This window comes from Nerophis ophidion, linkage group LG09, assembly GCF_033978795.1.
Source record: "Nerophis ophidion isolate RoL-2023_Sa linkage group LG09, RoL_Noph_v1.0, whole genome shotgun sequence".
NCBI classification, from domain to species: Eukaryota; Metazoa; Chordata; class Actinopteri; order Syngnathiformes; family Syngnathidae; genus Nerophis; species Nerophis ophidion.
In genome coordinates this window covers 49,102,596-49,129,120 of record NC_084619.1, presented here as the reverse complement: position 1 = coordinate 49,129,120, position 26,525 = coordinate 49,102,596, and the positions used below count along the sequence as shown (strand labels likewise).

The 26,525-nt window shown below is 42.0% G+C and overlaps 2 gene segments (V, D, J or C); both read right to left on the bottom strand.

Moving 5' to 3' along the window:
• Nucleotides 1-13,320: 13,320 nt before the first annotated feature.
• LOC133559398 (T cell receptor alpha variable 38-1-like) lies at nt 13,321-15,997 on the bottom strand. The segment is given in 4 exon segments: nt 13,321-13,460; nt 13,528-15,627; nt 15,695-15,793; nt 15,983-15,997. Coding segments are annotated over 2 exon segments (396 nt in total).
• Nucleotides 15,998-22,828: 6,831 nt separating this feature from the next.
• Nucleotides 22,829-24,425, bottom strand: LOC133559392 (T cell receptor alpha variable 38-1-like). The segment is given in 2 exon segments: nt 22,829-23,507; nt 23,575-24,425. Coding segments are annotated over 2 exon segments (552 nt in total).
• Nucleotides 24,426-26,525: the final 2,100 nt, after the last annotated feature.

Below are 26,525 nucleotides of genomic sequence, written 5' to 3'. Positions count from 1 at the left end.
CATACAACACGCCAATGAGGAAAAATGATGCCAAAAATTGTTTCGTTAGGGTATTAAAACTACGAGTTAGTCAACAAAAAAAGAATTCCAGTGTGCAAAGCTTGCGGTTCGTTCGAAGATTACAGACAGAGACGCAACAACTTCCAACTTCGTTCGACATTTGAAGATGCACAGAGAAGGGTAAGTTTTGAATGTAAGTTAAAATTTTTTGGCTGAGTAACGTAACTTTTATTTGCTGTTTAGTTAAATCAGTGATGCTATAAACTCACTAATAAGGTTATGAAAATAGACATCTTATAAGTGTACGCAGCATCGAGCGCTACTGCCTACTGGCGCTGACGTGGAGTGGTGATCCCTTAAATGATCATGTTTACAGTGATTGTTATATATAATTTTCATGTATGTTGCTTCGGATAAAAGTGTCTGCCAAATACTTAAACATAAACATATAAAGACCTGAAAGTCTTTATATCAGCTAAAACCACAAATCTGTTTCACTGGATTCAGAATAAAACAAAATTCTGTCTTACCCAAAAATGTTAGTATTTGAATATTGTTACTTGAAGACTTGTTCCTGGTTACAATTTTACTGTTAAGAAAGTATTGTCTAATACTTTACCTAAAATGAGAATGCATCATAATCAGTGGCGGCTGGTGAATTTTGTTTTAGGTGGGGCTGAAAGTTTGTAAACCAAATACCTGTAGGGGCGTCATCCTCCCCCAGAAGATTTATTTGTGATTTTCACATACAAATTGAAGATATTTGCCTCTTCTCAACTCTGTGGTAATATTCTTTTCACAAAATACAACCATGTTAATGTTCAATCTTACTTGTGAAAAGTAATTCACCGATTCCTATTTTCAACAGTCCGGTCATTTGAGCAGGAAAACGCTGAACACCAGCCCAGCATCTTTGTTTGCTACCTGTCAACTGTCAGTTTAGGCTGCTTGCCGGCTCCTCATCACCACTTCAAGATGGCGGCCACATTGCTCACGTGACAGCAGCCAATGCTGCGTTTACTTATAATATGTCTATGGTTATAACGTCATTGCAAACACGACAAACTGTTGCGTCCACTGCAGTTCGCTACCTTATTCATACTTTTTGTCAAGTGATATTTTTTTTAAGCAGGGTTGCATGACGTACCTACACATAGTGTTAGGTTAGTCATTGTATCACATACAGTAACGTAACGTTATACGGTGGTCAGCAGCACCGCATATTTTAGCCACCTACAAAAAGACAAACATAGTCAAATAAAGGTCAGTTGAAATGTATACTATATTAAGAATGTGTACATATTCCATAGGGCCGTGAAATCTAAAAAGTACAACTCTGTTCCTTGTTATTTTCATGTAGTTATGTTTTTCATGTGTACGCACACATCAACACACATACAGTATGAGATGAGATCAACGAGATAAGGTAAGAATAGGATAGAAACTGCTGTGGAACTAGTTACAATGCAATATGCCATGGAAATACAATGTTAACACCTTTGTGCAAATAAGTACAGTTGCACTTGTTTTTTTCAAATGTGTTCATTCTCTAAAGGAATGAGTTAAATGTTTAAAATAACTGGTTAATAGTGCTATTATGAAGTGCAATGTCAGCACAGTTTTTTTTTAAATACTAAATACATACAGCGTTTTAAAAGCATACACAATCTGTGTAAATGTATTAGTCTGTGGTTAAAAGGACTTGAAATGACTCGAAACTCAAAATGTAGGACTTGGGACTTGACTTGAGACTTTCCAGTCTTGACTTTGGACTTGACTCGGGACTTGCCTGTCTTGACTTGGGACTTGACTCGAGACTCGAGGGCAAAGACCTGAGACTTACTTGTGACTTGCAAAACAATGACTTGGTCCCACCTCTGCCAAGTACTCAAGTATAAAACCCACCATCAAAACAGAACAATAATAGTGTCACTTAAATAAAATAAAGGCTACAGTATTCCAAGTTTTAAATAAAACAACATACAGGAAAAATTAAATTATAGTACCAAGTTGATGAGCATCGTGCGTTGCGGTGGAGATGTAGCCAAACTCTCATGAGACACACTTTGCCTTTGGTCTTGTAGATATATTTATTGTATCGGCAGCATCGTAAATATGCAGCCGCTAGACACACAGATTGAACTCATGACCCCGGAACAGGAAACATAGGTGTCAGGTAACACAGAGGTAAACACTGCCCTCTAATGGACACAATGAGTAAGGGCGTACAACAGTACAACACTTAACACCCCCACTCGCTCTTAGCTTATTGTGGTACATTAATTTTCATAGAAAATAAAACAACAACAACACATTTTGGCACACAATATTCTTTTCTTGCACTAAGTGCCAAACAAATACTTAGCAAACTTCTTCAGTTTTAGCTTAGTGGCTGGTTTTGTCATCAAGTCAGCAATCATGTTGTCAGTAGAACAATAATCCAAACATATTCTCCCACTGTTCACAGTTTCACGAATGAAATGATACCTTATATCAATATGTTTGCACCTTTGTCGGTTTACTGGATTTCTAGCTAGTGCTATAGCTCCCTGGTTGTCATCGTAAACCTTGGTTTGTGCATACTGACACTTATCAATACCCTTGAGTAACTGTTGTAAATACATACACTCCTGTATGGCTGACGCTAAGGCCATGTATTCTGCCTCGCAGGTAGACAGTGCAACAGTTGGTTGCTTTTGACTTTTCCATGAAATTAGTGCACTTTTCTCACTTAAACTGGCACAGTACCCTGTGGTGCTACGTCTGTCTGTGACCTCAGATGCCCAGTCAGCATCGCTGTGGACTATTAGACCAAGTTCACCTGTGTCATCCCTTTTAAAACATAACCCACGGTCTGTTGTACCTTTAAGATACCTGAAAACATGCTTTACAGTGTTCCAATGTTCCTCACTTGGCTCAGCAAAATGCTGGGAAAGTTTACTGACCACATAACTTAAATCTGGTCTAGTGCAAGTAGCCAAATAGATCAAACTTCCCACTGCCTCTCGATAGATCTTTGGTTCTTCCATTTTTACAGCATTTTCTGTGTACTCGAGTTTTGACTCGCATGGGGTCTCTCTGGCCTTACAATCTTGCATCCCAAATCTGGAGAGGATTTTGTTTACATACTTGTGTTGTGACATTGTGACTTGGTCCTCTGACTGTTTAAAATCAATCCCTAGAAAATTGTTTAACTTCCCCAGGTCTTTCATTTTAAATCTCTCAGTGAGAATCACTTTGACATTTTTCACAACCTCCTCATTGTTAGCAGCAATTATCAGATCATCAACCCACACAATCAAAATCACTTTTTCATTTTCTGTTTCCCTTGTGTATTGGCAGTTATCAGCAAGATTTTGATCAAAACCGTTTTCAGTGAGATATGCATGCAACAGAGAATTCCAGTTTCGACCTGACTGCTTGAGACCATATAAGGATTTCTCTAATTTGCATACTAGCTTCTCTCCTGTTTTTGACTTTTTCTAATAACCTTCAGGTTGTTCGAGATAAATCTCACAGTCAATTGGTGCGTGTAGGTATGCGGTTTTCACATCCATTTGATGTAAAACTAGATCTTCCTGCACTGCTTTTTGCATGATTACTCTGACTGTTGTCATGTCAGCAGTAGGCGAGAATGTTTCCTCATAATCGATGCCTTGTTTCTGGCTATAACCTTTTGCAACAAATCTTGCTTTACACTTATCTGACCCATCTGTATTACTCTTGAGTGTATACACCCATCTACCCCCCACTGCCTTTTTGCCTGGTGGTAACTGAGTGATTTTGAATGTATCATTCTCTTTTAGTGACTGCATTTCGTGATTCATTGCATTTATCCATTGCTGTGACCTGGTTGATCGTATGGCATCCTGGTAATTTTGTGGTATGTCGCAAACTGCTCTATAACACGAGTCTACACTAGTTACCAGCATGTCTGCTGTGTCTTCCATGTGATATTCTTGTAGGCGCACAGGCCTTCTCCTAACTCTAGGTGGGTTCTTTCTTTCCTGTTTCCCAGCGCTAGAATGTTCACCTTCAATCTCTGTAATAGAAACATCATCTTTAACACTTTGACCTGATGCGTTTCCCATTTTTTCATCATTATTTTCCTCACTGTCAAGGAACCTGGGGTTTACCTCTCTGTCCTGATACTCAGTGTGTGGCCCATGTGTTTGTGTTTCTTTTTCGTTGACTGTCTTGTTTGTAAATTTCACTAGCCTGTGTTTTTGGACCGTTTCTATGTCTGGATAATACACAAGATAAGCTGGGCTGTTCTTGTCGTACCCAATAAAACGACCCTGCTCACATCTAGGATCTAACTTCCCTTTCTCCTGCGTGTATGCAAAACACACCGTTCCAAATTTTTGGAGTTTGGACATGTCTGGCCTCCTGCCTGTGAGCATCTCATAAGGTGTTTTCTTTGTGCGTTTACTGTAACATCTATTTCGCACATAGGCAGCTGTCTGTACAGCATAATTCCACATTTTGTCTGGTAGTTCACTGTCAAAAAGCATACACCTGCCCATCTCATAGAGGGTTCTCCAACTTCTCTCTGCCGTGCCATTTTGGTGCGGCGAATAGGGTGCAGATGTCTCGTGCTTAATCTTATTTTTGGTTAGCAGTGCTCTGAATTCCTTGCTCGTAAATTCAGTACCATTATCCGAACGTAGACATTTAACTTCCCCAAAAGGGGCGGAGTCTGCTAAGAACCTTTCTGTAGCGTGTACTGCATCACTTTTGCATTTGAGAAAATATACAGTCATAGCACCTGAATAGTCATCCGTGAAGGATTGTGCATATTTGTGACCTTCTAAGCTTGGGGTTCTCATAGGACCGGCTAAATCTGTATGTACCACTTGTAGGGGCTGTGTAGCCTTTCTATCTGGTTCTCTATTTCTTGTCTGTGTGAATTTACCCTTTGCACATATTTCACACAGCTATGTTGGCCTGGCCGCACTCCCTCTGATTTTCATACCTCTTACCACCCCCATTAATTTTTGTACATCCTCATAATTGCAGTGACCCAATATCTCATGCCAGGTTTGCATGTCGTGGCACATATTGCATTTATCAACAATTTTCTGAACAGTTGGTAAGTAAAACAGATTACCACTCTCATAGAAGTCAAACCTGTCCCCTTTCTTGGTGATCATGTGGCTGTCTCCCTTCTTGAATGTCACTGTCGCCCCACCGTTTGTTGCCCTTGCCACTGAGAAGATGTCGTGTGGGTAGGTCGGTATATACAATGCATCCTGCAGCTGCGCTCTTTGTTGGCGTCCTTCATTGTCTAGTAGATAGATCAGCGCCGTCCCTCTGCGTTGCGCCATCCCACTGCACTTGGTCCCATCCGCCAGCTCGATAGAATGGGTGTCGGGCTGGAATGTGTTGTCAAAGCTCTTGAACTTGGCGATGTCGTTCACAATATGGGATGTCGCGCCGGCGTCAATCATTATCCCTTTCTTCTTGACGTTGACAGATGGCCTCTCGTCTGCTGCATGCTTGGCCATGAAACATTGATCCTCTTGGTCCATGTCCTCCTTTTCTTCTGCAACTTTTCTGGCTCCGTCTTTTCCCTTTTTCCTGCATAGAGACTCTGCGTGTGTGTTACTCTTGCAGTGACTGCACCACACTTTCTTGGTACACCTGGTTCTGATATGTCCTTTTTCTCCACATTTGTAACATGTCAGAGTGGCTTCCCCTTCCTTCCAGTGTGTCTTGGTGCCTTGTTTGCTTTGCTTTGTGTTAGTCTTCATCACACTGTCTGCAGGTCCGGTTGTCCTCATCTTCTCAGACTCTTCATAAACCCTCAGTCTTCTCTTGAAGTCTTTGAATGTCACGTTGTCCTCATTTTGTGTAACGTGGACAGCAAGTGGTCTGAATGAGTCTGGCAGTCCATTCAAAATGGTGGCCACAAGCAGCCCGTCACTCATGTTCTCTCCTGCATCACGAAGAGCTGAAATTATATTCTCAGCCCTTATCATATAATCAGTCACAGTCTCATTACCTTCCATTTTTATGGTGGTCAATGAAGTGTACAGGTTTAGAATCCTGGGCTTGCTCTTTCCAGAATAATGTTCTCTTAATAATTTCAAGGCTTTCCTTCCATCATCGGCGGCGTCATGTCTTATCAGTGATAGGCTCTTATCATCTAGTGCGTTCACTAGTTGAGCATAACAATCGGCATTCTTCGCTGGATCTGCCGCGATGGCAGCCTCGCCAGTGGGCTCTCTCAAAATGGTGTCTTTTAGCTTCATGATGTGTAAACGGCTGAGGAATCTTGTTCCCCGTAAATCATACTTATCTTCTGTTCCATCGAAGACAATCTGCAGTTGTAGCATTCCTGCTCCGGCCATTTTCACATGTATTCTTTTTATAGTTTGCTATCTCCAAAATGTTGCTCAGGCTGTGGCTTGTAGAGTCCTCAATTTTCGCGGGGTTCTCTCGGCGCCATCTTTATCCGAGCTCGCCTAGTAGCTTCTCCTGGCTAACAGTTCTTCTTACTTCTGTTACCTTGTTGTTGCTCTAGACTTGCGTTACTGGGCCCATAACCTGATGAGCATCGTGCGTTGCGGTGGAGATGTAGCCAAACTCTCATGAGACACACTTTGCCTTTGGTCTTGTAGATATATTTATTGTATCGGCAGCATCGTAAATATGCAGCCGCTAGACACACAGATTGAACTCATGACCCCGGAACAGGAAACATAGGTGTCAGGTAACACAGAGGTAAACACTGCCCTCTAATGGACACAATGAGTAAGGGCGTACAACAGTACAACACTTAACACAAGTACTCTATAAAACCATCAAAACAATAATACTGCAGCAAACGCCACCCCAAATGCAACTCAAACCCACTCATCATCCTCCTCCTCCTCCCCTTCTTCCTCCTCCTCTCCCTCACCCCCCTCATCATCATCCTCCTCTTCAATCACAAGTTTATTGACGAACTACTGTTCCTCATCACTCTCCTCCTCTTCCTGAACCACAGCAGCACCCTGCTGTCTAGCTCTCAACAGCATCTCTCTGCCTGCCTGACTTGGAGTAGGTCTTGTCTTTATCACCAGCCATCCAGTTATCATAGTAGTCACAGAGCTGCGCTTTGAAAGGGCCATTCCACACAACATCGGGGGCCTGCAGGTACTTTGTGCAACCTCCAGATATAACAGCCATTGTAAGGTTGTAGCCCCTTTTGGGCTCTGCCATCGTGGCCTCGCTGATATGGCATCGGTACGAGTCCCATGCAAGTAACCTCGGTCCGAAGTGAAATTTTCCCACCGCCCTCTAGAGAAAATCCTTTGTCAGGTCATCATTAAACCAGCCATTCTTGGAGGAAGCTATGATCTCTGCATAGCCTTTACATCACGGACATCACCTTTAAACACAATCTAAGGCTTCAGCTTTGTCCCGTCTGCTTTGGCTGCAAGAGCCACCGTGACACGTGCCTTCTCGTGGCCGGTGGTTTTGAGGCAGATGGTGCGGGCGCCCCTCTCATTGACCGTACTAAAAGCAACCATGTCAAACCAGACGGCTGTTTCATCCATGGCGATGATATTCTTGGGCTGGATTTTCTTGGCCTCTATCTGTTTAGTAGAGAAAACGAGGATGTTGACAATCTTCTCGAAGGGAGCGTCCTTCTGTGCAACAGTTGTTCTCCTCCTGAGGGTAAAGTTGTTCCGACGCAGGAATCGATTAAGCCAGCCACTCGATGCACCAAACACCACGCCGGTGTCTCTCGTGTCACTCGCAATGGTATACAACTCCTTGGCCTTAATGCGGATCATTTTGGGGGACACACCGTGGTTAAGTCCATGAACGTGATGTATCCACTGACACAAAATAGCATCAAGCTCGTCGCTCACTTTCTTCCTACTTCCGCCAGATAAGCGAGCCCGTTTTCCATCGATTGCCGACAGATAGTAGTTCTCCCTTTTTTTGTTTCCATTCGCGTACACGCTTTGGGTCAACGTTAAACTGCCTGGCCCCTGCCAAACCAGAATTCTGCTCCGCATACTTCACAACCGCTAGCTTGAACTTTAAGTCAGACTTTCTGTTTTTCTTCCCCCTTAAAGTATTCCCGTCCATCAGTTGTGGACGGCATTTTGGACATGGGCTATTATTAGGAAGAGGCATTTAATTCACAAAATGGGCTCAGACCCCGGACGGCTATTATGACATGGGCGGTTATTTGCCCATGGGCGTTTATTTGGTAATATATATATATATATATATATATATATATATATATATATATATATATATATATATATATATATATATTTATTCTTGGGTCGCAGGTTATAGTTTGCTTTGTGTATAATTTTAGCTGTTTGCAAATTAACTATGTCGTGGAATTTCAGTATCTTTGATTCAATAAATAAAGGGTTTGAACGTTCTCTATAGCCAACATTATGTATTATTCTAACTGATCTTTTTTGTAACACCATTAGTGAATGAAGTGTACTTTTGTAATTATTTCCCCATATTTTTACACAATAACTCAGATATGGTAACACTAGTGAGCAGTAGAGAATATGAAGTGATTTTTGGTCTCGAACATATTTAGCCCTATTCATAATTGACGTGTTTCTTGCTACTTTATGTTGTATATTTTTTACATGAGATTTCCAGTTCAATTTATCATCAATCATACCTAGAAATTTGGTTTCATTTACTCTTTCAATTTCTAATCCGTCTATTAGTATTTGTGTTTGACTTTCTCTTCTACTGTTACCAAATAGCATTATTTTAGTTTTACTGAGATTCAACGATAGTCTTTTTTTGTCAAACCATTTTTTTTATTTGTTCATTTCTTCTGTTATTAATTGTATTATCTTCTGTGTGTTTTCTCCTGAACAAAACACTGTCGTATCATCCGCAAATAATACTAACTTTAAACATCTTGTAACTTTACAAATGTCATTTATATAGAGATTGAATAATTTAGGTCCTAGTATTGATCCCTGAGGTACACCACAGGATATATTTAGCGTTGTAGAAGTGTGTTTGCCTGGCTTCACGTATAGTTTCCTGTTCATTAGATAACTTCTTATCCAGTTTAAGACTAACCCTCTGATGCCATATCGTTCTAGTTTTCTGATTAAAATATTGTGATTAATTGTGTCAACTGCTTTAGTTAAATCCATAAACACTGCTGCCTCACATTTTTTACTATCTATTACATTGGTAATTTCTTCTGAAATTTCAATGAAAGCCATTGAAGTTGAAACGAGTATTCTATTTTTATTTATGAAACTCCCTAATCTGTTATTAAACAGTTTTTCAATGATTTTAGAAAATTGTGGAAGTAAAGACACAGGTCTATAATTTGTAAATAGATGTTTGTCCATTGGTGCAACTTTAGCTATTTTCATTTTGTTTGGAAATGTACCTGGTTGAAATGATAGCTAACTAATATACATTAATGGTCCAGAGCAGGGGTCGGCAACCTTCACCACTCAAAGAGCCATTTTAACCCGTTTCACAAAATAAAAAAAACAATGGGAGCCACAAAACTCTTTTGAAATTTAAAATGAAATAATGCATACAGAGTTTTTTTTACTTTGTGCTATGTATAAAACAGGGCTCTCAGCAACGCGGCCCGCACCTTAATATGAAAATTTAAGATGGTGGGGCCCGCAAGTTTTATATGAATGCCGCTTGACAGCATCACATTTAAAACCCTCCCGAATATTCCGAGAGACTACCGAATGTCAGATCAGCTATCCTCACGAATGTTTACAGGATTTCCTCGACCAACAATAATAAGGGCATCCTATGAAGACACTGCCTTTGGCGCCCTATACAACACGTTCGATCAGCTTGCCAGCTCAGTCACATGTTGAATGTGGCTTCTGCAGACTTATGCAAACTATTGCAAGGCATACTTAGTCAACAGCCATACAGGTTACACTGAGGGTTGTAATATAAACAACTTTAACACTGTTACAAATATGCGCCACACTGTGAACCCACACCAAACAAGAATGACAAACACATTTCGGGAGAACATCGGCACTGTAACACAACATAAACACAAAAGAACAAATACCCAGAATCCCATGCATCCCTGCTCTTCCGGATAAAATACAACCGCGCTAGCACCAAATCCTCTCACCCCCCTCCGTGCGTTGGTTGAGATGGGCGGGGTCTGGGGTGGCGGGGTTTGGTGCTAGCGGGGGTGTATGTAGCCCGGAAGAGCAGGGATACATGGGATTCTGGGTATTTGTTCTTTTGTTATTATGTTGTGTTACAGTGCCAATGTTCTCCCGAAATGTGTTTGTCATTCTTGTTTGGTGTGGGTTCACAGTGTGGCACATATTAGTAAAAGTGTTAAAGTTATGGCTGTTGACTAAGTATGCGTTGCAATAGCTTTCGCATTAAAACAAAGGCTGAATATTATATGTGATCAGTCGGTACGCAGATTGCGTGGTGTAAAAGCTGGCGCGACGACATTTTGTGGAGGAGGTTAAAGGCATTGTAGTCACTGCACACCCACAATATTGAAGTCCAGGTGAAAATTGGAGAATGTTATCCCCGGGTGATTTCTGAGAGAGAGACACCAAAATCCGGAAACCTCCCGGAAAAATAGTTGGGGTCGGCAATTTAGCAGCTGAGCCACATCGGAGTGATCAAAGAGCCGCATGCGGCTCCGGAGCCGCGGGTTGCCGACTCCTGGTCTAAGAAGTATTGGGGATAATCCCTCTTAGTGCCATTTTTAATAATGCTATTGAGAATGCCCCATGTTGCTCTCATATTATTTTCGTTTCCGTCTAACAATTCACTGTAATATTATTTTCTACATGATCGTAGTATGTTTAACTTGTTTTTATACTTTTTGTACTTAATTTCTGCCTCTAGTTCATTGTGCTATACATTTTCTATATAGTGTATTCTTCTTCTTACAAGCATTTTTTCATCCTTTTGTCATCCATGGTTGATTATTCTTTCTTTGATTACTACTGAGTTGTTTCCATGGACAATGTTTGTCATAAAGCATTATGAACTTGTTTAAGAAATGTTCATATGCTTCATCAACCTCTTCTTCATTGTACACATTGTCCCAATCTTGCTTTTGTAGCTCCATTTTGAAAGCAATCATCCTCTTGTCTGTGCACAGTCTTCGAAATGTCCTTTTGTCTTCCATGTTCTTTTTGCAGTTTCCATCATATATTGTAAAAACTGGCAGTCGATCACTAACGTCGGTTATAAGTAGACCACTTGAAGTGTTATCATCAAAATCATTGGTAAAAATATTATCAATAAGCGTGGCACAGTGTCCTGTGATTCTGCTTGGATATAAACTGATGCTGTACATTGTATCAATGTAGACGTTTGCTTGTTAAAGTCACCGCATAAGAATTTTTTTTTTTTACCATTGTCCATGTAAGTTGCCTTGATCCATTCTTCAAATGTTTCTATTTTTGACTTAGGTGATCTGTATATACAACTGATGAATATGTTTTTGCTTTTTTCCTGACATATTTCAATGGTCATACATTGTAAGATATTATCTATAGCAAATGACATGTTTTTTTACCACTTTGTAGTTCAGGTTCTCCATCACATACACAGCTACTTCTCCTCCATTTTTGTTGGTTCTGTTGATGTAGTTTAGTTCATATCCTTCCAGATCAAAATCTATTCCTTTTTTTTTATCATCAATCCATGTTTCTGTGACGGCGATCACCCTTTGAAGGGTTCGTTGATGTGTTCCCTTAAAGTTCTTAATGTTGTCGTAGTTTGCATACAAGCTTCTGCTATTAAAATGAATGATTGACTATTTGTTATCACATTCAATGATGCTATTATACTGCTCATCTGTATAATAAAAAACAATTATTACTGATTTGGGAGAAAACAATTGTATTTGGATCAATATCGTGATCGCAAAATGTCTTTAAAAAATTACAAGTATTATTAAATGGGAAACAAAAATGTTAAAAGTATATCAAACAAACCTTAATAAAGTGGTCACTGAAAACTCCTGCATACTTCAACTCTACTCACTTGGACTGGAGTGCGTGCTACATTTTTTGTCGTCATTTTGTAAAATCTTGCAGTCTTTTTAAATTTTTAATTACCTCTTGAGAAACTCTGAAGAAACTTTCATCCTTTTTGCACTTTAAACAGTTCGTATAGCCGAAAACAACGCAAGCATGGGGGGGTGTCTCAGGTCCTGCCGACTCTAGCCGCCCCCCTGGAACAGAGAACACTTGTGGATGGGTGGGAGGGAGCCAGAGAACCAGTCTGTGCAGCAGACAAGCCGCAGAGCTTATCCATCATAGAGACCAAGCGGGTACACTTCTCCTTGGCGGCTTTCTATCGAGCAGACATTTGTTGCCTCCAGACAGCCCACCAAATCTCTGGGGGTTTGTATTTGGCTGGATAATTCTGTGAGGGTCTGTTGGTCTTGAACCCCAAGATGCACAGATGGCAGGAGTTGCGCAGGAAAACAAGACTTTAATGTCAAAAAGGAAATAGTGTAGGGAACATTGACACAAGAAACAGGAACTGGGAAACAATTACCGAGCCCTAACTGGAGGGCGAGGCAACTGCAAGGCAACTCCAACAAGGTGTGCCAGGCTGCCAATCATGGACAGGTGAGGGAAACGAGCGCTGCGGGAGACATGCAGGATGTGGAACTAAAATGAGAGTGTTGACAGGAAATAAACACAAACTAAGGAAATATAACAAGACGTGAATGTGACGGATCTTCACAGAATCTCTGTTGACGTAAACCAGGAAGTGAAGATGTTGAGCGATGCAGGGAGACATTTGATTGGTTAACAGTTGTGTTGCGTTTGTGTGCTGCTCGGACATATTCAATAGGCAAAAATGTCAATGATTGGCCAAATTTTGCGGCCAAACTGGGAGGATAGGACAGAATTAAGGGGCGCGCATAATGGTTGAACTTGCGTGAATTGGAAACATTGTGAAATCCTGGAGGGACTGATTAAGGAATGTACAAATTAACGGTTAAGTCCAGCAAACTTTTGGAGTCTGGTGAAAGAAAAAAACAACAACTCCAGTTTGCCACCCCTGTGATGTCCTGTAAATGACAAAAGCTGTGAAAAGGTCCTCAGAACCAGCTCTCAAACAGCCACAGTGGGATGAGGAGCCTCCAGAGGTTTTTGTGTGGGTGCAGCAGAGCTGCATTGTCATTGTGGACTGAATGGCGCAGTAGAAGACAGCAGAGTCGCTCAGCTGCACGTCTTGGATCTTCAGAGCACCATCATTGATGTTGCAGCTGAACCTCTTTTCAAAGCTGCTCTCAATCTTGCCCTGACCAAATATTGATAGGCTCAGGATGAACTTTGGTGCCGCCTGCCCGTCCTGTTTGTACCAGAAGATGTAGTCGTTGCCTCCAGAGTTTTCATAGCTGCAGTCCAGTGTCACTGAGTCGCCTTTCATGGCGTACACATTCTCTGCTGGCTGGTGCACCGTCTGGCTGCCACATCCTGTCAGAGGACAACCAATGTGGTCAAACATCATATAACCTGACATGCTCACCTCAAATGACCTTACCAAGACTCCAAGCAGCCATCAGCACACACACCAATGCACGCTTCATGTTTGCACTCATAGCGTTGTGCATGTTGACTTGGTGGCTGAGGAGGCGGGGCTTAATCCCAAAGAGGAAGGTGCTTCACAAACACATCACATACATAGGTGTAGTAACTGGTGGGACGTGCCTCTTCAATAGTTCATTATTGGAGAAAGACGCATTTGTCCCTCCCAAAAAATATACAGCCGAGGTATAAATGCTTTTGTTTTAAAAGCGCAACACATCGTCATGTGACTGACAGGCCCCTTACCTCACAGCAGGGGGAGAGAAACAAAGGAGAGCAGGCTGTGAGGGCGACACTAAGCAGACGGTCTGGAACGTTCTGTTGGGAACATTGCCATGAATATTGCATCTTCATAATGTCTTGTCGTTTTTCTATTTTCATATTTACAAACCATGTCTTTTGAGTTTGGTCATCTTAATCCTGGCATGGTCACTCGTACATAATGTAATTGCTGACTTTGTGGAAGTGTTCCTAATTAGAATAATTTTATTGTCATGTTACAAACGTGCAATTATATTTTGCAAACTCCACTTGTTTTTTTGTGGAAAAAATTTAAAAGGATTAAGTTACGTAAACATTAGCTAAAATGTTTTGTCATTGCCTTCCAGGTAGCAAAATGTCACCACCACAAAAGAGTGAAAAAGCAGCACAAGCTCTATTTAAAATGATGGGTGTGAGTAAAGGTTACACTCCAACACAAAGACAACACCTAATTCTACTGGACCGTTAATCAACATGTTTGACTTTATTAGATACTATGTGTAATTGTGTCTTAAAGGGACACTGCTTTTTTCGTTTTATTTTTTTGTGCACAATCATTATGAAAGATGAAGGATGTTTTTTTTTTAAATGCAGTCCAAATATAAAATATATGTAAATAAAAGTCAACTCACAGCGGAGCCAGTAGGATCTCCATTACGACGCCCATATAATTGGATAAATAACCATTTAAAAAGTGTCAACAATACTCAAAGTACTATTTGTGGCTTGAAGTATTAGTGATATTGTTATTATGATTGGAAAGCAGACACACTATTTATAGTGGCGTTGTGATCACTTCCTTGTGTCCCTATGTTTACATCATCGAGTGGTCTGCTGTTTCCTCGCTTCCCTGCTCCCTGTAAGTTTATTGTAGATCATAAATCCTGCCTCTCACCTGGAAAATAGACAGCATAAATTATAATCGTGCTATGGTTCCATCTGTTGGACAAGTTTGCTCACTGCAGGTATTGCAGGTTAAAAATGTACTTCCTGTTTTGAATGACATAAACCTGGAATAAGTGTCCCTAGCGTTTTTGCTCGAAAATATTCTTCATTTATCATTTATTGTCTGTAAGTTTCACAGTTTAACTGAAACATTTCCTATTTATTGAACCATCCCACATGTGATGTCTGTAGAAGTGTTTTCATGCTTATGTATATGTGCTATCGTAATGTAATGATTGGCCAAATTGTGCGGCAAAACTGGGGGGATTGGACAAAGTTAAGGGGCACGCATACTGGTTGAATTTGTGTGAATTGGCAACATCGCGAAATCTTTGAGGGACTGCTGTACAAATCATTGGTTAAACCCAGCAAACTTTTGGAGTCTGGTGAGGATAAAAAAACATCTCCAGGTCGCCACCCCTGTGATGTCCTGACAACGACCAAAGCTGTGAAAACATCCTCAGAACCAGCTCTCAAACAGCCACAGTGGGATGAGGAGCCTACAGAGGTTTTTGTGCAGGTGCAGCAGAGATGTCAGTCATTGTGGGCTGAATGGCGCAGTAGAAGACAGCAGAGTCGCTCAGCTGCACGTCTTGGATCTTCAGAGGAGCTCGCTTGGCGGTGTCATTGATGCTGCAGCTGAACCTCTTTTCAAAGCTGCTCTCAGTCTTGCCCTGACTCTTCATGAAGAGGCTCAGGATTAACTTTGGTGCCACCTGCCCATCCTGTTTGTACCAGAAGATGTAGTCGTTGCCTCCAGAGTTTTCATAGCTGCAGTCCAGTGTAACTGAGTCGCCTTTCATGGCGTACACATTCTCTGCTGGCTGGTGCACCGTCTGGCTGCCAAATCCTGTCAGAGGACAACAAATGTGGTCAAACATCATATAACCTGACATGCTCACCTCAAATGACCTTACCAAGGCTCCAGGCAGCCATCAGCACACACACCAATGCACGCTTCATGTTTGCACTCCTGTGCTGAGTGCACTCTGAGTTGGTGACTGAGGAGGCGGGGCCTAATCCAAAAGAGGGAGGCACTTCACAAACACATCACATACATAGGTGTAGTACTGGGGGAACGCGTGCCTCTTCAATACTTCATTATTGGAGAAAGATGCATTTGTCCCCAAAAAATATAAGCAGAGGTATACGTGATCCTGTTTTGAAAGCGCAACACATCATCATGTGACTGACAGGCTCCTTACCTCACAGCAGGGGGAGACAAACGAAGGAGAGCAGGCTGTGAGGGCGACACAAAGCAGACGGTCTGGAACGATCTGTTGGGAACATTGCCATGAATATTACATGTTTACAATGTCTTGCTGTTTGTTTATTTTCATTTTTAGAAAGCATGTCCTTTGAGTTTAGTCATCTTAATTCTGGCATGGTCACTCGTTTTCCTCAATAAATTCACTACAACATCACTGTGGACTGATTGAGTAATTTTAGTTGTTGGAGAGCTAGGTTCCACAGCTGGTGGGTCCATGACTGTCATGATCCGTGGTCCGGATCAGGTTTTGTGTTTTCGGTTAATTTTGGACTCCTTCAGTTCCTGTTTGTGCACCTCTTGAGTTTTTTACCATGGTTACATATTATTTTCACCTGCCTCTTGTGTTCGGGAGGCTCACTGGTTTCCAATTAGAGACACTATTTAAGCCTGCCTTTGCCGGTCACCCGTCCTGGCTTTTTTGTTTTGCTTTACGCTGCTGTTACAAATGTTTTTTTGCTTGCCTCCTAGCTCATGCTAAACTAGCATCCAGTGCGATCGGCACTTTTCTCCTAAGTCTTGTGTTGTTGATTTTGAAAATTAAACCATACACCTACCGTCACGCTTTGTCCGGAGTTGTCCGCTCTGCATCCCGGGAGAACAAACCGCACAGTGAGCTGCGACCCAAATCGTGACAGAAAGAAGCCGGGGTGTCAGTTGCCCTCAGCTGACAACAAGGAGATGGAGAAGCGCCGGCGAAGACGGAAACCAGCCAGAAAGGCTCCACCTCGGCGCCAGGACACATCGTTCCCCCAAACTCCTCCTCCGGACAGCCGGACGCCACAGTCAGCGCAGTATTCCTCGCCGCCGAAGTTTCATAATCTAATTCATTTCTTTGCCGAACAGTTCACTACATGGGCGGTCGAAGAATGCACTCTAGCTCTGATGACGTCACTGAACCGGCGCGCGTCGATGACATCACTCCGCCGGCGTCATCAAAGGAAGTCACAGACCAGAATTTTTTTTTTTTCCCTTCTGTCTCCCTTTGTCAGACACTTCCTAAGAAAGAAGAAACCCAACAGGTTATGGGCCCAGACATTCAATGGGAGGAAGATGGCAGAGCCTGGTCTTCAATGGAGACGAGGACAACTATAAACTTTGGGAAATAAAATTTCTTGGTCACATGAGACTTGAACGTTTAAAGGACACAATACTTTCCTCTGGCGAAGTGGACCCAGAGAAGGATGCAGAATGCTTTGCAGAGCTAATCCAGTTCCTAGACGACAAAAGTCTGTCGTTGGTGATGAGAGACGCTGCCGACGATGGTCGTAAAGCCCTACAAATTTTACGGCGCCATTATGCCAGTGATGGTAAGCCAAGAATTATTTCCCTGTACAACAAATTGTGTTCCCTGAAGAAAGTTTCAGGAGAAACTATTACAGACTACATCATTAGAGCCGAAAAGATAGTGACTGCTTTAAGAAATACAAAGCAAGTAATAAGCGATGAGTTGAGCATTGCTATGGTTCTGCGGGGCCTACCTGAACCATACAAACCATTCGTCACTCACATGACACAGAGCAACGATGAAGTGACTTTTGTGGAGTTCAAGAGCAAACTACGAAGCTACAAAGAGACAGAATAATTTGAACACAAACCAAAATCAGATAACGTAATGAAAGTGGACATAGCGTCAGCGACCTGTTATGGATGTGGGAATCGTGGACATTTTGCGAGAAATTGTCCCCACAAAACAACACCGAAGTGGTGCAACTACCACAGAAGCACAACACATACAGACGAGACGTGCAGAAGAAAAACCAAGCCTAACTCTGCTAAACAAACTATGGAGAAACAAGAAGATTCAAAGGAAAGTGGCACCTCCTTTGTGTTCCAAGCCAGTCATTTGGTGCTTCCAGACGGCATCAAACAAAATGGACTGATGGTGGACTGTGGGGCGACGTCACACATAATCACTGAGGAGAGCAAATTTATACGATTAGATGAGACTTTTAACCCAAACAAACACTACATGGAGTTGGCCGATGGAACAAGGAAGAACAACGTGGCGCTGAAGAGAGGCGATGCAGTGGTTTTTCTACGCAACACAGAGGGGAAAAGTGTCCCCGTCACACTGAAGAACGCCTTGTTCATCCCAATCTACCCACAACACTTCATGTCGGTGAAAGCAGCCACGATGGACCTCAAGTGATCTTCGAAGAAGGACAAAACCGGCTCATCACGAAAGAAGGAAACAACTTCAAGGTAGAAGTACACGAGAGACTGTACTACCTCAAAACGGTAAACCATCAAAAACCATACGATGACTCTGTGCATGACATGATGTCAAAAGACAAAGTGAATCTATGTTGAGATGTGAAAACATGGCACGAGATCTTGGGGCACTGCAATGTGAATGATGTGTTGAAGCTTCAAAATGTTGTGACGGGCATGACAGTTACAGGAGATGCAAAGATAGAATGTGGCATTTGTACACAAGGAAAATTCACTAACACTAGGAACAAATTACCTAATGTCAAAGCTAGTGCACCCCTAGAGCTGGTGCACACTGACCTGGCCGGCCCCATTCATCCCATTGGATTAGATGGGCATAAATATTGAGTCTCATTTACTGATGATTATTCAGGGGCAGTATTTGTTTACTTCTTGAAGAATAAGAGTGAAACTACCCTTGCGACAGAGAAGTTCATTGCAGACGTTTCCCCATATGGCAACGTAAAATGCATGCTCTCAGATAATGGAACTAAGTTCACTGGAAACGATTTTCAAACACTTTTGAGAGAGAAAGGTATCAGACATGAAACCTCGTCACCTTATTCTCCTCATCAAAACGGTACAGCTGAAACACAGTGGCGAAAGCTGTTTGAAATGGCAAGGTGTATGCTACTAGAAAAAGAGTTACCAAAAACATTATGGCCTCATGCTGTTCAAAGTGCCGCCCACATTCGGAACAGATGTTACAATGACAGAACAAAGAACACACCATTTTTCATGCTAACTGGAAAGAAGCCCAACATTTCAAAAATGTGGGTGTTTGGCTCGGAGTGTTACGCATACACTCACAGTCACAAGAAACTTGAACCAAGGTGTGAGAAAGGAGTATTTGTGGGCTATAGTAAAAATAGTCCAGCATACTTGGTCTATGATCCACAGTCAAGAAAAGTGTCAAAACACAGACTGGTAAAATTCACCAAAAAGAACACTGCAGAAAAGACACACGAACAAATGCATATGACTTGGACATCCCAGATTGCGAAAACAATGAAACCAAACTACCTGACACTGTGTCAGAAAAATCTGGGCGCATCGAAAGTCAAACTGTAGCTCAAAATGATGTTGATAACCAAACACAAACTCTGGAAGTAGAGGAAGATGTGGTGTTAGATGATGCCACAACTAACACAGAGACTAGAAGAGAACAAAGAGGTTGTTACCCAAAGAGAGAGAGAATTGTTCCTCCAAAATGCTTAGAGGAATATGTAACAAATATTGATGATATCAATGAAAGCCATGATGTTATTGATCACTGTTGCAGGGCAGTGTGTGGAGTCCCACAGACGTATAAAGACACCCTGATGTCATCAGAGGCAGCCAGCTGGGAAAAAGCCATGAAAGACGAGTTGGCATCCCTCAAAGAAAATGACACATTTGAACTAACAACATTACCAAAAGGGAAAAATGCAGTAGGCGGAAAGTGGGTTTATGCCCTCAAAGAAAACACAGAGAAAGCACAGCTTTTCAAAGCTAAATATGTTGCCAAAGGATACAGTCAAACTGAAGGCATAGATTATCAAGAAACATTTGCACCAACCGCAGACATTACTTCTGTGCGTGTATTGATGCAAAGAGCTGACCAAAATTACCTCACCGTCCACCAGACGGATGTGAAAACGGCATATTTACATGCCCCCATTGATGAAGAGATATACCTAGAAGAACCAGAAGGTTTTCAGAAAACATCGGACACAGGTGAAAAACTAGTATTTAGGTTGAAGAAATCAATCTATGGCCTAAAACAATCAGGAGGAAATTGGTACAAACTTCTAAATGACCATTTAGAGCAAAACAATTTCAAAAGAAACCTATCTGATCATTGTGTCTACCGAAACCAAAAACAGAAAATGAAACAGTCATTGTCATCATCTGGGTGGACGACCTTGATCGTTGCTGCAAGTAGCAAAGAAGCACTTGAGCAATTCAAAAACACAATGAAAGCAAAATTCAACATGAAAGACCAGGATAAGATATCTTATTTCCTGGGTATTCATTTAGAACAGAAACAGAATGAAATCAAGATGGATCAAAAGATGTACATACAAAAGATGCTTGAAAGGTTTGGCATGTCAGAATGCAAACCTAGAAGCACTCCTGAACAGAAAGTAGAACTGATCAAAAATCCAATTAATAGACAGAGGTCCAACATATTGATGTCAAATATCATTTCATTCGTGAGGCACTCACTGAAGGGAAAATTTCATTGGTCTACTGTCCTACAGAAGAAATTGTTGCAGACATCTTAACAAAACCTACTACAAGAGTCAAGATTGACAAATTGAAATTAATCTTTTTTTGGAAATTAATGTGTTTTACTGTTTCATGGTCATGAGATCAAGGGGGTGGTGGGGGGGGTGTTGAGTAAATGTGATCTCATTGTTATTAATGCTGTTTCTGTGTATCACAGGAAGAGAGGCTTGCTGTTGTTGTTATGCGCCTCCAATGGGTTATATACGGTAGTGCCGGCTCGCCCGTGCTATCGTCACGTGATCTCTTCCGGTTCACTTCGCGCGAGACAATTTGAGAGACTCACAGAAAGAAGCGCGATGCAGTTGTGTTCTATTTTCCACAGTTACCGATGTTTTGTTTCCCGGTGCTGTGAGGCATTGTACTGAACCATCCTTAAAATAAACCATCATCTTTCATTTGTATACAACTGGAGTATTCATTGAAGATGAGTGAAGAAAGAAGAAACCCAACAAACACCTAATTTTACTCAACCGTTAATCAACATGTTTGACATTATTAGATACTATGTGTAATTATGTTTTAAAGCGAAACTGCTTTTTTTATTTTTTATTTTTTTGTGCGCAATCATTATGAAAGATTTGACAACAGATGTTTTTTATTAAATGTAGTCCAAATATAAAACAAATGTAAATAAAAGTCAGCTTACAGTGGAGCCAGTAGGAGCTCCATTATGCCGTCCATAAAATTGGATAAATAACCAATTAAAAAGTGTCAACAATACTCAAAGTACTATTGGTGGCTTGGAGTAATAGTGATATTGTTAATATGAGTGCTAAAGCAGACACACTATTTATAGTGGCGCTGTGATCACTTCCTTGTGTCCCTATGTTTACATCATCGAGTGGTGTGCTGTTTCCTCGCTTCCTTGCTCCCTGTAAGTTTACTGTAGATCATAAATCCTGCCTCTCACCTGGAAAATAGACAGCTAAAAATTATAATTGTGCTATGGTTCCATCTGTTGGAAAAGTTTGCTCACTGCAGGTATTGCAAGTTGAAAATGTACTTCTTGTTTTGAATGCCGTAAACCAGGAATAAGCATCCATAGCGTTTTTGCTCGAAAAGATTCTTCATTTATCATTTATCGTTTGTAAGTTTCACAGTTTAAGTGAAACAATCCTTACTTATTGAACCGTCCCACATGTGATGTCTGTAATGTGTTTTCATGCTTATTTATATGTGCTATCGTAATGTAATGACTGGCCAAATTGTGTGGCAAAATTGGGGGGATTTGACAAAGTTAAGGGGCACGCATACTGGTTGAATTTGAGTGAATTGGCAACATCGCGAAATCTTTGAAGGAGTGATGTGTAATGGGACACAAGTAGGGGATTTTATTTTCTTATGTTTCATTGCCATGCAAGTTTTATGGTGTTTTATTGTTGTGGATTTTAAATTGCATGTTTTTACTTTTTAGAATTTGATTGTATTTTTAATTGCACATTTTAGAATTTGTTTGTCTTTTTAATTGCATGTTTTTACACCTTGTGGACTTTGCTAGCATTTTAAGACACTGCCCCTTTTAGCTGGTTGCCCCTAACAACCACAGTGCCCAATCCATCGGCACGGGAAATTGGACGCACCGTGGAGCATTTGGACTGCACGTTCAAAAGGAGCGACAGGAGGAGAGCAGGATGGAAGAGAGTCGAAATGGAAACGAGGAAAGGAGGGAACGAGGGAACTGAGGAATCTACAGGCTTTGCCGAGAGCAACCGGGTGAACGTTTGCAGGCTGGGAAGGATTCCCCCGGACCACACAGTAGACCCCGCAGTCTAACGGAACAAACCCCAAAACGTCCACAACAGGCAGGGGTGGAGGAAACTCTGCTGCTCAAGTAAGTGCAGTGTGTTGTGGATCTGTGGGGACACACAACTGCCTTTGGCTGTGGGCTTGCGGGCTCGTGCGTCGTACGCTGGTTGTGTGGTTCTGTGGATATGGGGCGATTTGGACCCAGGGACCCACGGCGACCCCCGGAAGCGACCAGGAGGCGGAGCGGGACGGGTACGGCCACGTAGGTCCCACGAGTGACTAGAGACTACAGAGGAGAGTGGGTGTACCCAATACGTTGAGGCGGAACTACAGCAAAGGCAGGGGAAACCCTGCCTTGCGTGTAAGTGTGACGTCAGCCCAGATAGCGTCTCGGTGGTTTTAGTTGATTTTATCCCCGTGGCCTGCCTCCCTTTTAATTTTGTGTGCAGGAGGACGCTGTGGAAGTGGGTGGAGCCAAGGTACGGACCCACAAGCCTGTCGTGACTGTACCCTCGCCCATCACATTTGTTACCATTTGGTATTATAGTGTCGACAAAGTGACTGGTTTTTAATTGTATTCTAATAAATTGCGAACCAGTATAATCATCTTTCCTTATTTTGGGACAGCTGCTCTCACTACATTGGATTTCTTAATATTTATATTGGTTTTAAACAACAATTTTATTAGATTTCAATATTTTACCACTCGGGTCCATCATCACAGATGTAGAAATTAACAGTTAACCCCAGAAAACTTTTGGAGTCTGGTGAAAAGCAAAATACAGCTCCAGTTCGCCACCCCTGTGATGTCCTGAAGATGACAAAAGGTGTGAAAACCTCCTCAGAACCAGCCTCTCAAACAGCCACAGTGGGATGAGAAGCCCACAGAGGTTTTTGTTCGGGTGCAGCAGAGATGTCAATCATTGTGGGCTGCATGGCGCAGTAGAAGACTGCAGAGTCGCTCAGCTGCACGTCTTGGATCTTCAGAGGAGCTCGCTTGGCGGTGTCATTGATGCTGCAGCTGAACCTCTTTTCAAAGCTGCTTTCAATCTTGCCTTCACTCCTGATGGAGAGGCTCAGTATGAAATTTAGTGCCACCTGCCCGTCCTGTTTGTACCAGAAGATGTAGTCGTTGCCTCCAGAATTTTCATAGCTGCAGTCCAGCGTCACTGAGTCACCTTTCATGGTGTACACATTCTCTGCTGGCTGGTGCACCGTCTGGCTGCCACATCCTGTCAGAAGACAACAAATGTGGTCAAACATCATATAACCTGACATGTTCACTTCAAATGACCTTACCAAGGCTCCAGGCAGCCATCAGCACACACACCAATGCACGCTTCATGTTTGCACTCCTGTGCTGCGTGCACTCTGACTTGGTGGCTGAGGAGGCGGGGCCTAATCCCAAAGAGGGAGGCACTTCACAACACATCACATACATATGTGTAGTATTGGGGGAAATGTGCCTCTTCATTACTTAATTTTTGGAGAAATATACCGCAGAGGTATACATGATTTTGTTTTGAAAGTGCAACACATCGACCGAGCTAAATATCCAGGGGGCAGACTATACTCACAGGTACAGACGCATTAAACCCCCAACAGAAAATGCTAAGGCAAAAAAAAAAAAGATTATGCCGTCTGTTCGATTGATCGGATCCTAAACCTAGGTCCAAATATAACAACCTGTGTCCCATGGATAGTGTCGTGGGCCTACAACAAATCATTGATGTTTACGGTAGCTCCCAATACCACCTCTACAATACTACTTCCTATAAGAAGCTTAAAAGGATTCCGACTTGGACATCCCACCACGGGAAAAGACTGGCCAAATTACTGGTGGTACCTCAAAGGCCATCCAGTACAGGGGAATTGGGACACTCTGGTCACTACACAACAAGGAAATTATTGGCCCCCGGGAGATAGTGAAGAAGTTAAATTATTTAAAAACCGAATAACTCTGAAACATCAAGGCCCAAATCTAGTGTTAACCATATCACTGCCTGATGGACAAATTAGACTACCCAATGCCACACTGTTCAACACAACCTGCTGGGGTTTCCAATTATGGGCCTAGGCAAGTGGACTAGACCCATATTTCCTGGTGATTGTTTGCATAAATCAAATCATGCGCGAAACCGAACAACCCAAAGTGAACGTCTATACTAAACATGCTGGAGTCACAGTTGTAAGCCTACCATTTGATGGTGTGGATGAATGGTTTAAAGTAACAACTGCTGTGTCAAGTTTTGAACATAATTAGCTACTTATGGCAGAGGAAGCAGGGAAGGCTGCTAAAACTGATTGTGTTGTATACCTAAGCCCCAGGCCATTACTCAAAGTCATCCCGGCACCCATGAATCAAGAATGTTTAATAGAGGTGATGAGTAGGACAAATCCTAAAGGAAATTGCACTACATGGGACAAAATCTACCCTATAACCAAAGAAACAAAGCAGAAACCAATATTTGATAAACATGTGACATAAGCTAAATACACCTGCATAAACATGCTAGGCTCTGGACATCAGTTAGGAAACTTATCACCAGACAGCTGCTTACACATAGCAAATGTATCAATATTTGTACTAGTATCCCGAGGTGATGTGTGGTGGAGGTGCGGTGAGGAAAGTATCTATGACCGATTATCGAAAAATGTAACAGGACTTTTTGCTCTGATCACACTCCTCATGCCTACTTCCATATACCCCATAACAGCTCGAGAATTGTTAACACGCCTGAACAGTTTGATACCTGAACATTGGAAAAGAAGCAGACGTGATTTAAACCTGCAAAGTGTTGGAGATCCAACTTATATCGATGCAATAGGGGTCCCAAGAGGTGTACCTGAAGAGTACAAATTGGTAGATCAAATTGCAGCTGGATTCGAATCATCCATCTGCTGGTAGTGTACGATTAGCAAGAATGTTGACAGAATAAACTATGTCCACTACAACGTACAGAGACTAGGAAATTGGACACAGGCCGGATTTGAAGCCGTCGCTGATCAACTCGCTGCCACCTCCCTTATGGCCTTTCAAAACCGTATGGCGCTAGACATGTCGTTTTGGGAAAAAGCAGGTGTGTGAGTGATATTTCGTGAACAGTGTTGCACGTTCATACCAAACAACACTGATACAGAGGGTTGCCTGACCAAAGCACTGGAAGGTCTGCGCACCCTCAACGGTAAAATGAATGAGCACTCCGGCATAGATGCATCTATGTGGGATGGATGGTTGGATGTTTTCGGCAAATACAAATTCTTGGTATCCTCAATTCTAGTATCTATGGCCGTGTTTGCAACATTACTGACGTTGTGTGGGTGTTGTTGTATTCCCTGTCTGCGTTCTCTGCTTAATCGTCTGATCATCACAGCGATTAGCCCAGCAGATGATAGAACTGTTCAGATGCACCTTCTGGCGGACGTCAAAAAAGATGAATCTGATGATGATGATACCTACCTGGACGGTGTTCCTGATCTGTTTCCAGACCCTGGTGGAGAAAATTATGTTAAATTCTGAGTGTAAACATAACTTGGCCCCAGGGAAATGAACTATTAACTGAAAATCTCATGAAGAAGTTATTAGGGATAAGAAGATTCTGGGGAAGTTATGTGATAAACAGGAGGGAAATGTTAGAATAATTATGTATATATTATCACACTAACTTTATTATGCTTAAAGGCCTCTGCCTTAGTTATTAGCTATTGTGCTCAAGTTAGACTTTTTCTAATCTATGCAAGGACAAAACTTCTTGTCTGAGGGGTGGCCTCAGCCACAGATGTTATCTTTGTTTTGGCCCGCTGGCAGCCAAGGACTTCAGGGACCTCGACAGGGATGGGATAAAAAACACACAAACGACACAGAGACTCCAAGGACCTCAACGAAGATAAGATGACAACACGCAGTCAAAACAGGGACAAGGCGAAATCACAAGGCCCCCAGCCCATCCCGTCACGTACTGTGCGTCCTGGACTTGCTTTGCATAATACTGTGTATGTGACCACTCCCTTTAGAGGCGGCCTCAGTGATGTTGACTATGGAACTCTGAATAAAAAGAGGGATGCGGGATTTGAACCTTAGAGCGTAGGGCGAGACTGTAACTAGGTGTTCAGTGCCCGGTTCTCCTCATGAGCTACAAACCCTATTTCCAAATGAGTTGGGAAATTGTGTTGGTTGTAAATATAAACGGAATGCAATGATTTGCAAATCCTTTTCAACCCATATTCAATTGAATGCACTACAAAGACAA